Consider the following 12,099-nt stretch of genomic DNA (forward strand, 5'->3'; position numbering starts at 1 on the left):
CCATTGCCCCAGCACACAGCTTTATACAAAGGGGATAAGAGAAAAGAGGGCAGAGAACACTATGTCTGTATCTGCATCAATCAGGTCTCAAGGCAATTTGAGTTGTAGTTGTTCTCACTAAAGGGTACAGAGTGGTCAAGTCATAAAGGTGCTCTGTCTGCAGATCTGAGCCTTTTCTCCTCTATCTGGGAACTATAAGTTGTACCGGCTGCCTAATTTTCAAGCCAGGGGCTTGTGTTTCCAATGCTCAGAAAAAAATCATTGTAGTGCACCACATTCAGAAAAGAGAAGGCAAATTCCTTAACTGCCCAGGGAGCTGGAGTGCAAGACCTTACAGATTTTCTCCTGCTGGCTTTGGAAACAAGGTGGTAAGAAGAGAGGACCTTGGAAAAATAACAGCTGACCAGAGGTGTTTTGTGAGATGTTGGGATGCATCAGCCCTCTTCAGTTGCTCAGTGAGTTCAGGAGATGTGTCAGTGCTTCTTTGCACTGGATCCTTCTTGTTATTGTGGATGAAGATCAAGTCCTTATCAAAGGATTATTTGATATTTGTGTGAGCAGTGCTTGAAGGTGGAGCTCAGGCAATCTGGTATTGTGTTTGATCCCCAAATCTTCAGATCTTCACCTTCCGTGGGTCACAACCTGCTGCACTGTTGTGCAGAAACAGCAGCAACCTCCTCCACTCGGCTGTGGATGAAATCCTGCTGGGTGGACTCACATGTGTTACACATGTGTGCCTGCATTTTGCTACTGCTTGCATAAAGAGGCTGGAGACAAATATTCCTCTTCCCCATCCAACTGATAGGATTTAATCTTATTAAATGTATTTACCTCTAACATAGACACCTCCATGTGAGCTGGCAATCTTACACTACTTTTAAAGTCAATGCAGGGAAACAGGCACTTTTAGGTGCAGCTTTTCTGCCCCTCGGAGGACATCTACTTTGGGATAAACCCCTGCTGTGGTCCAGCAGTGCCTGCTTCCCTCCACCGGCTCAGAAGAGAGCCCAAAATATTTGGCTTGGATGGAGACGTCTCTGTCACATATAGCTAAATTTCAGGGAGATGAATCCCACCTGAGTTGCAGATTCCCAGAAAAAGCCATTCCTCATCCAACTTATCAGGATTATACCTTCCTGGCTTCCCTGTCCTTGGGACCCAGCCCTAAAGGCTCCAGCACTCATGGGATGGTTTATAAACAGGGATCAATGTTTCTATAAAAAGGAAAGATGTCTCCAGAACTGAGGATTTAGGTAAGGCATGGAAGGACAGCTTTGTTAGACGTTTCCATTTGTAGGACCGAATTGGCAAAAGAGCTGAAACTTGACTCCAATCTCCCTTGGGAAAGGCTGTTAAATTTGTGCTAAGCTTTTTGGGGAAAACTGATTGTCTCTAGGGACAGTTAAATAGGATTTCCATTTGGAAAAGTGCCCATAGCTTTAAGAGCTGAGAGTTACTGAAAGCAACACCGCCGGAAGACCAAAAGGCACTGTGGCAGGAGCTGAACTAACTGAACGCAAGGTCTTCAGAGCAGTTTTGTTCTGTTCTTCCCTTTGATGAATAAGGGGGAGGATCAGAGGAATAAGGGAATAATTCTCCCAGGATTCATCTTGTCTAATCGATTCTGGATACAGCCGTGATAGACATATAGTTTGTGTTCCTCAGTCAACAGACTCATTTGTCTTGTCTTGGAGAAGTGTCTAAGACATGCCAGGAGCTCTCTGGATGTGCCTGGCTTTACAGATTACAAAAGATGCCAGTCTCAGAGCAGGCACTTAACTTCGGGACACTTTAAATTAAATTAGCTAACTTCACTCTTTGCAATAAGTCAAGCTGAAGTGATACAAGAGGGGAACAAGTAAAAATCAGAACCAGGCCCAATATTTGTGCTCCTTTTTCGCCCCAGAAGACACTTAACCTTTCACTTGCTCTCCGTTACGGTCTGTTTTTTAATTGCAGATGAAACTGAACTGGTTCTTTCTCTAATGGCCTACATGTTCACTGCAGGTGTAAAGCTCATGGGTTACCCTCGGAAGAAATTGCAGAGTTCAAAAGGAGGAAAGCTGAAAAACTTGGCAAAAGGGCCTAGATCTGAGGTAGTAGCTGTAGGACAGTCCCAATGTAGCTCTGCTATTTAGTGGCTGCTTATGTGTGATTTGTCTGCACTTTGCTGTTTTTATTGTCATGCTTTTTTTTGCCTTTTTTTTTGTCAAAAATATGTATGATTCTTTTAAAGCGTCTCCTTCAAAAGGTGCTTGGAACAATTGGGCAATTTTATAGAAAATTTATGACCTGTTATCACATTCATTCCTGAAAGACATACAGTATTACTGTGTTTACCTGCAGTGTATTATTGATCCACTGGATGTCGATGTGCACTGTGCCAGGCAGAGCCCAGTCCATGGTAAACACAGAGATAAAGCTGGAGTTCAAGTCTGGAAGAATCCAGATTGCCTATTGCTGTTTTCTTGTAATGTGTATCTCCTGCCTAGTGTAGTTCCGTATCTCACGACATGAAACAGGATGCAACGCTGTTAGTCATCACTACGGTACCTACTGGTACGAGAAATGAATGTGTATTTAGGAATGATTTGGTTAGAATTCAGAAGTTCCATGGAGTATAACAGCATGACCTGAGGTGCCTGTTCAAAAAGTTGCTACCAGAGCAAGGCTGGCATATAAGCATACACACTCACCATGCACATAGGGGCTCTGACATCCCGTGACAATGCTCTATGGTTGATTTTTAAATGTTTCTGCTCAGTGCCTCTGAACTAACTTCTACTTAATTTCTACTTTCTTAGAAAGATGCAAAGGTGGATGAAAGCCCAGAGTGCCTAGATATACAAATCCCTGAGATGCACCATATCAAGCTGATGGTAGATTACTCTAAAGACTAAAGCTCCATCCAGTTTCCTCACAAGGATAAAACCCAAAAAAGAACTTCTGGCTGTGTTCCCCTTTCCCAACCACAAATTTTAAAGATTCAGGGGGTGTTACTAGGCTATTTTATCTCCCTTAAGAGATTCTTAATTTTTTTGTCTGAGGCTCACCCTATTCTAGGAGCTGGGCAGAAATTCCTCATTAAAAAAAAAAAATTAAGTATGGTACACACTGTGCAGAGACCTGCATAAACACTACCATATGTGAACACTCACTGCTAAATATAAGCTCCAAGGCACAGAAGACCACACTGCTGATCTATACCTATGAGCACAAGCTACTCCAGAGACAAAGAGGATCTCTTACTTGGGTTAGCCTTGCTTGGCAAACACTGCGTGTACACTGATACACAAACATTTAGTACGTGTATCACCCACAAACATAGACTTCTGCACTGAAGCAAGGCTGATTAGCAGTACTTTATAGAGAACAGAAGGTTCTCATTAGCCCACTTGGCTCAGTTCATGGGAAACAGCAGAAAAATCAATAAAGCGTTTATACCTGGAGCTTTTCAACAGTCCTGGTTCAATCCTTCTTGTGTGCATGAAGCTTTCAACGGAGGCAATTATGTCCTCAACAGTCACTTCTTCCCATGTACTTTCTTTGTGGTTTAGTGATGTTTCCAGCTATTTTATCTTAGACATTTATGACGAAGGGGAATATACCATCAATAATCTGATTTTTCCTTAATAGCAATAAAGCAACGCTACACAAGGATCTCAGATGTAGGGTTCTATAGTCCATTCACCTGTTAACAGTCCCACAGGGCCCTTGCTGTGTTAAGGTATGGATCCCCATCTCGGAGTATTTATATATTTCAGAGGATTCATCTGGCCTGGAGTCTAGAGGAAGGCCAAGGCCCTGCTCCTCATGCACAGGATGTGAATCCTTTAACCCTGAAAGACTGACTTTAGACTCTGTTGTCTTTGATGGACACCTGCTGTTGAAGGGAAGTGATTGTTCCGGCTGGATCTTGATAAAAACGTACAGCAAAGCATGAGGAACACCAAACTGCACCTCCAGTTACCTGCAGATAAACCTCTTGGCTCTACCACTAGCGATCCTTACACTTTGTCCTGCAGTAGCATCTGTGACCTTAACATGGACCTGTTAACCTGCTCACGCAGGTGGGATGCAGCCCAGGGCACCACGGTTGTCAGAGACACTTGTGCAAGGCCGCTAGATGAAACAGCAGCTCAAGACCACACAGGATAAATCATGAGATCTCAAATACTGCTAGACAGTATCCTCAGGCAGCTGAATCCCACCCCCAGCATCTTACAGTGCTTCTGATATGGAGGAAGGGATTTCTCTCTTTCCTTCAAGGCCCAGCAGAGAACTGCCCCCCAGAGAGGTCAGTGACTCCCTGTGATCCCTGAATTGATCACACTTTGGAGATGAGTCTTAGATCCCATGCAGTCCAATCATGCAAACCATCCAACCATGCAAACCAATTCATTATGGAGTTTAAAAGGACACGATTTCACCCTGATGTGATCGATAGCTGCTGTATTTATGGAGGGATCCGTGGTGTATAAATCTTAGTGCCACCTATAGTGCTCTTTGCTGACCTTTAGATATATAAACATAAAGGTAGTGTGTCCTACATGGACAAAGGACCAGTCTGGGATCACCTAAAAGTACTAAGGCTTAATCTTTAAAGTTATTTTCTCTCCCTTTTTTTTTTTTTTTTTTTCTCAAGACTTTGCCCCTCTCTCTATTCTGACCTCTCATCCCATGAACTCAGCTTTAGTGACAGGAGATCTCTCAAGGTTCCTTCTTGTTCAGGAGGCACAGTAAACACCCAAATCATTGCGTCTTGCTGGCCAAGCCGTAGACTAGAAAGCTGTGGCTGACCAGGAGTTAAGATCTGAAAGCTCACTCAAGACAGAGGTTTTGATAAAGATTCTCTTTGTCCTCAAAGGTGAAGCCCACAGCTACACAGAAACCCGAACAATTACAAATTACTCCTGCAGCCCCACCTCAGGGATAACCTCAGATGGTTTCACCTGCATGATCTCTCCAAAGATTAAAATCAGAATTGCAGAAACCACTCATTTCTGTTTTTTTCCCATCATATCTACTCTTCCCCCTTTCTTCTACTCTGCATCAGCTACTCTTTTGGTATGCAGAGGCATCTCCCAGCAACATACTGGAAGGCATTATCTTCCACATCCAACACCAACAAGACCTAAAAAATAAAAAAAACAAATAAATTATTTTCCTTGTTTCCTTAGTGGTTGCAAAACTTTTGGTATCGTTTTCAGCAAGGGGATCAGCTCGTTCTCATAAAAGTCAGTTAATGTGTTTTCAGGGTATATCCTCCACTGAATCTTAAATTTCATTGGATTGATATATTTAGGTCATTTCTTAAGTTTCAGCCTTTAGATTTGCTTTTAGATCCCTTTTCTGGTTTTTGTGCTTGATTGCTCTTGGCTGCCCCTGGTCTCCCCCTGAGTGTGAGAGTGGAAGGGAACATGATGTGTGCTGAGTTTGGAGACCCTGGCTCTTGTCTTGTTGCATCCAGATTTAGTAGCCAGTCCTCAGGCACAGGTAACCAGACAATCAAACATCATCTGCAGAACCTTAAGTTTATTAATAAAACACAATTTCCTTGAAAAAAGCATTTAGTGTTACAGTACAGGGTGTCAGTGCTACAGCACAACGTGTCAGAGTGGTCGACCCTGCACACCTGGTTCTTGTGCCAGTGCTATTAGATGACTTTGCTATAGCTTTATATATACTTTAGAGTATATTTATATGCTTCATAGATATCTAACAGCTACTTTAAGGATAACTTATCCCTTGCTGTCATTAAGGACAGTTTCATTAGGCTGTTTAACAATTCTGTATTAATAATTAGTCACCAGTATGAATAATCCTTGGTCCTAATAATATTCATTCCCCTCCTTTCAGGACCTCATATCTTACACTTCCATGGTGGTATCATAGAGTCACAGAATGGTTTGGGTCAGAAGGGACCTTAAAGACCATCCAGTTCCACCCCCCTGCCCTGAGCAGGGCCACCTTCCACTAGCCCAGGTTGCCCAAAGCCCCGTCCAACCTGGCCTTGAACCCTTCCAGGGAGGGGGCAGCCACAGCTGCTCTGGGCAACCTGTGCCAGGGCTTCATCATCCTCATTGCAAAAGATTTCTTTCTTATATCTAGTCTTAGTCTACCCTTGTTTAGTATAAAACCATTGTCCTAATGCTACAGGATCCCTGCTTCATATAGTCAGTTTGACATATATTTCTAATTACTAATTACCTATTCTAAAGTAATTGCTTGTTTGTTGTCCACAACAACGGTGTGTACAATTTAAAACCATATATATATACACACAGCCATTTCTCAACTATTTCTTTTTAATAATCACAATGGTGTTGGTGGTATGGGCTAGCATTTCATACCTTTCTGTTTGGAATGATTTTTTTTTTTTTTCTATTATACCCAGTAAATTTGATTTCGTATGATGCTTTATGTAAGACAGCACAGCTGCAGAGTGGAGACCTACCTAAAACCATGCCATTCACTCAGCTTCTGGCCTTCTACAAGTCCTTGATGTTTATTTTGTCTCTGAAACTCCCATTGTGTTATAATAAATCTGTGCCCACTGGCAAATGGTAGAACCTGGGCACCATACACGCTTGGAGCATCATAGCAAATGCTCCTCTTCAGCTCCATCACAGCAATTTACTAGCATGAATCTAGATGTAGTCTCAGCCTAACTCTTAAGCCCTGGTACACAGCAGAGCTCGTTCTGTCAGGAACAGTGCCGAGTTAAGGCAGCAAAACCACACCTGGATCTGAGATGCGTGTCAGGGCTTTCTGTTTCTCTGCCCATCCTGTCTTGGGCTTGGTGAGGTCATGAGGCTCTCAGAGCAGCTGGACCTCCAGATTTCTTGTTGGTGGCAGTGACTGATCTCAAACCCAGAGAAGCCCAGCTGATTAACACGGAAGCTCTTTTGTTACCAGCTAGGGGCTTTATGAGGCTTATGATGCACAGTTGGGAATGTTTTTCAGGAGCAGCTGAAGCCCTCTGGTTGTTTTTTATGTAAATGCAATTTACATTTGTAGAGTGGATATCCTTGGATGAAAGCTCTATGTATCCCATTAACCCATGCAACAGCTCCAGCAGTTGTATGGTCTGCTGGGACCACCACATCCCTGCAGTTCTCTACCAACATCCCTCCTTGCCTGATGCTTCTTGACGGCTTTGAGAACGTCTAAAGTTTCTGCTTTGTCTGACACAAAATGATGCAAAACTAAAGGCTATTCCTCAGTGAACAAGGTTGCTAACTCCTCTTCTCTGTTTTACAGCCACAACTGGCCAGATGCACTGACCAGGAAACTCAAATCTGTCCTGAAGGACCCAAAGAGCACACTGAAAAAAGCAACTTTTAAACAGCTGGAAAGCATGAAGGAGAACGAAATAAGTATTGAAGAGGATGAAATCTGAGAAGAGCACAGCAAAGATCTAGTAAGATCAGGATGGACACCTTGAAGCCAACCCAGCAGAGGAGCTCACACCCTCCATTTATTTCCCTTCCAGCCAAAAGCAGTATAATTGATGAAGCCTCTTAGATCTTTGAGAGGGTGAACCTGAGCAGGCAGTTTAATCCTGACCATCATCTCTTGTGAAACTGAGCACCAGCCCAGAGCCGTATGTACATTTTTTGGCAGGGGTCCACAGGGGAGGAAAGTGATGGTGATGGTGATGATAGCAACAGCTCTTCATCAGCATTCGTCACAAGGATGAGCCCAAAGAATATTTTAGCTAGGTCTGCATGGCAGTACAAACATGTCCGGCTGCACTTGGGCCTGGATTCGAACGATAATGCCAAGTACTAAAATGGTTTAACTGTTTTGCATTAAATAGATTTGTTGTTGTTGTAGAAAACTCTGGTTTCGTGAAAATCAGTGCAATTCAAAAGAAAATGCTTTTGACAGCAATGAAAAATATTTTTTTACTCCCCACAAGGGGAAATTTTGAATCAAAATGTTTTGTTCCTGCACGTCAATTTAAGCTGAAACATTTTCTTTTAAATTGACATTTCAGCTGCAAATGCCATTTTAATGTTATTTTCAAACTGAAATGACAGTTTTGAAATGGAACAGTTTGGTATGAATCAATATTTGTTTCCAAATGCCAAAATGTGATTCTGCTCAAAATGTCAAAATATGTCATCTCTGTAATTCCAGATCTAAACTGGAAGAACATTTTGTTTCACTTTATGCACACACACATATAGCATATCTAAACCATTTTATACTTTTCATCCCAAAGCAGGATGAAAACTAAATGCCAAGATATTGGAAAACTGAGATGCAGAGAATGACATTCTGCAGGTCCTTTAGCTGAGTAATACTAGTAAGATATCAATTTTCTTTCCTGCAAGAGTGGCCGAGGGAATGAAAAGTACATCACTTAAGCAGTGCAAAGCCTAAAACACATCACTCTTTTTCCCTCTTAATCTCCAAGTGGTCTCAAAGGCAGTTGTCTTCAAACTAAGCCTCCCAGTGGGTAAAAATACCTTTCTGCAAAGGGCCAGCATTTGACCTGTAGGCACTTCTCTCAGACCACACTTCATCAAAGTCAAATAATTGTTTTGTTGGTCACTTCTTCCAGATTTTTTACTCCTGTTCAACATCTGGCTTCTAACAAACATCTGGGAATTGTTGTTCTCTCTTCTTCAAGGATGAAGAGAACAGCAGACATGGTAATTTAATCAATATTACCACCACAAGGTGCTCATTGAATACACGGAGACCTCTCTCAAGCTCAGTTTGAACTCTTCTCATCAGAGCAACCTGAGCAAATTTTTGTCGCTCAGATGATAAATAAGTCAACAACCACTCACCAAACCTCCTTTGGTTATTGCAGATATCTTTACGAAATGAGGCAAGCCAAACTCCACAAAGCTCTAAAGAAGATACTGTTTTCACAACTACTTCACCGTAGCAAGTATCTGAAAAGTGAAAACGGAAGGGAAATTTGTTAATATCCTTCAATATTAAGATTTTACTCTGGGGCACCTGGTTTAGTGAGAGAAGCTTTTGCCTATTTACTGGTGAGAATTGATATTTCAGGTGGGAGAACTTGGCCCTTGAAAGGCATCTGTCAAAAAGCTCAAATGACACTTGAGCTGTCAAAGAGGGCTTTGGAAAGCTTTCACCTTCTGCACTGTGCTCACGCTCTGTTTGCAAATTCATTCAGGATTGAAGACCTGTGAAAGAGACGTTGCCCAGGCAATTCTGACATAATATACCTCAATATACAGTTCCAGGGAGGGATGTTATCTGGGTTGGTCTGTGCAAATGTGAGTTTAGAGTCAATTTCTTGGGTTGGTCTCTGCAAATGTGAGTTTAGAGTCAAACAATTTCTGAATAATGCATGTCTTTTCCATTATTTTCCCGTGTTAAAAGCACCGATCAGTGCTGTTCTGTTACGTACTGGCATGGGTTCAATCAGTCTGACCTTATGTCTTGGCCAAAGAAAATTGCAAGGTGTGTCAAGCAGAAAGAACATCCCCTCTACAGGGGACAGAAGAGCTCTCCCTCTGCTCTTGGTGTGGTATTCCCATGCAAGCGAGAGTTGAAAAGGCCTATGTGTAGTCAAGGCTGGCCTCCAAATGAAGAGAAATACCCAGAGTGATGTGCAAAAGGAGAATCATCTGGCTAAATCTAGCCCTGTAAGGTGCAGTCTGAGACAGTCACCCAGACTGGTCCCCTAACAGTCAGAGAAGGGAAACAGGCACCTTCCAGGGGTGTTCCTTAGGCTCCTACACGTGGATACCTCTGTGTGTGCTGGGTGTCTCAGCTCCTGCTGCAGTTAATGGAGACCAAGCCAGAAAGTCCAAAGAGCCTAATGACTCAGCTGAGCCTCAAACGGGTGCCTACATCTGGCTAGCACAGTCACCCTTAAACTTCACTGACTGTTGGCAAAGTCTCCGTTCAAGCAATGGGAGCCCTGGTGCATGCAGAGATACCCAGAGGGAGATATCTGTGATGCAGTTCAGCTGCTGAAACACAGGTACTTAATGCCATTTAGGATGTAGAGTTTAGAGTTAATTCCATTTAGGATGTAGAGTTTTGTAGAGTGCCTACAACATCCAAACAGGGCTGATAAATAAGATACAGGACCAGATCCTTTTGCAGTGGTAGCTGGGGGCCAGACAGCAGACCCTAATATCTGAAATAATACCAGACAGGTATGTTTAATGAGATATACCTTTGAAGTTGGATGTTTTAACCTCAAAGTGAATCCCATGCCCAATTATCTGCATCAGAAGGATGAACCGTGCCCTAAAAGTGTTTGCCATCAACTCTAACAGGAGCAGCACTGATCAGCTCAGGTGGAGAAACCTGCATCACAGATGAATAAAGTCAAGTTGGATGAACCTCCCTCTGACATAGCTATCATCACTGGTTCAGAGGAGGTGCGGGGCTCCCTGGCCTTTTCCCTGGGTCTGGAAACTCTTCCACTTGGCTTGTCTAGATGTGCTAATCCTTTCTGAAACACTTGTTCTTCCCAGCACACAGGCAAAATGGATGTAAAGGAAGAAACATACGAGCAGAAAACAAAATCTGTGAAGCGACTTGCTCCCTGAAAACCTTCCCATTGATCCATTTAGCTGATAATGTGACAGTGAACGGGAGGGACAGCAACTTTCTATCTTTGCTATATATCAAATGAAACATCTGTAAATGCACGAGGGAAAAAACACCACCAACACCTCTACAGTCTACCACTATGCACATATTCTCCTTTTCAAAATGTACACATAGGTTCAGATACATATATACTTCAATTTTGGGGTTCTCAGTTTTTTATTTCATACTTACCCACTAAGAAATAATCTTTTGAGTGTGTGTTTTTGTTAGTCCAAGAAAAGACAATTTTAAGAAAATGCTGGGTAGCCAAAAACTGAATTTTCCAGCTAAAGATGATTTAAACAAGAGGATTTAAATCTGCCTTCTGCACACAGTTTTTGGATTCTTTCTTCAGCCTCTAGTCTTCTAAAATAAACAACATTCTTTGAATTTATTAAAAAAATAAAATAGTAAATCTGTGGGAAAGGGGAGCAGAGAAGCAAAGTTCTAATCACTGACGACTTTAGTAATCCCAGGATAATTCTTAATTCTCTTTGAAGCCAGTGGTATTTTTTTCCTCTTAACTTCAACAGGAAGAGGCCAAGGACTCATCCCTGAGTGTGATAACCTCTACTGTTAGAAAGCCATAAAATATATTTTTATTTTCCTGACATTGTTCTGTTTAGACAGGTTTAGGTTTACTCACGAGATTTCTTCCCATACTAACTGTGGTTACTGTATCAGGCTCGTTTCTTGTTATTTTGCTCCTAAAACTAGTATTTGGATGTTGTAATGAGAAAGATGGGGGCTGGAAGCAGCAAATGTAAATTTTGTAGCTCCGCAGCAGACTTCTCAGGTGATTGTGGACAAGTCACTTGGTGGATTTCTCAGATAGTGAAGCGCACACTCTAGAAACCACTATCAACAAGAACCTACCATGTGATTGCCGGAGGTTGTACCTCTAACATTATAGGGAGAATTTTAATGTAACCGTGCAAACCCGCTGAGAGCTGTAGAAGATGTATTTATGCACAATATACACTGTCTGAATATAGTTCATATTTCATACAGTATTTTTAAGAGTGAATTAAAACCAAATGCCAATAAAGATCCTTGGAGACCTATCCCTCCACCTGAAAGTTTTGTTTTTGTTTGTGTATTTACCGTCAGCTTCCTCCTCAGCTTAATTTTCAGCTCTCTGTGCAGATAAGGCACCTATGGAAACACCTGTTCACGTATTCACTCCGTTATTCAATAATTTAGCAGCAGGTGTCAAAATACACAAGCCAGCAGCACAACAGTCAGGCAGAAGAGGTTTGAGGAGATGCAGAAGAACCCAAGGAGGGTATGGAGCAGCTTCAGCACGGATGGGTGTCCAAACAGTTGCAAGGACCTACGTCTGGGAAAGTTTCCCATGACAGGGGATGCTAAAATAGGGAGGGGGGCAATACCGCAGCACATTTCTCATTGGAAAATATCAAGATGCTTCTTTGGGGTTTAGGACTGAAGGTGGGTGAAGGCAGGAGTAGGGCTGAGGGTAAGTCTTCTGCAGCATTACCTCTC

General features: G+C 42.4%; 1 protein-coding gene across 2 annotated transcripts in view; it reads left to right on the forward strand.

Annotated features, from left to right (window-relative positions):
* Positions 1-11,675, forward strand: part of GUCY2F (guanylate cyclase 2F, retinal) — a 50,976-nt gene extending 39,301 nt beyond the window's left edge. Inside the window, exons 19-20 of one of the 2 annotated variants that reach the window (XM_074918622.1) lie at positions 2,008-2,096; positions 7,264-7,378. In XM_074918622.1, coding sequence (XP_074774723.1) covers positions 2,008-2,089 — 82 coding nt within the window. In that variant the 3' untranslated portion in view covers positions 2,090-2,096; positions 7,264-7,378. Of the gene's footprint in view, positions 1-2,007; positions 2,097-7,263 lie in introns of both variants that reach the window. The other variant, XM_074918614.1, reaches the window with a different exon arrangement.
* Positions 11,676-12,099: the final 424 nt, after the last annotated feature.

The sequence above is a fragment of the Athene noctua genome, chromosome 1 (genome assembly GCF_965140245.1).
Source record: "Athene noctua chromosome 1, bAthNoc1.hap1.1, whole genome shotgun sequence".
NCBI lineage: Eukaryota > Metazoa > Chordata > Aves > Strigiformes > Strigidae > Athene > Athene noctua.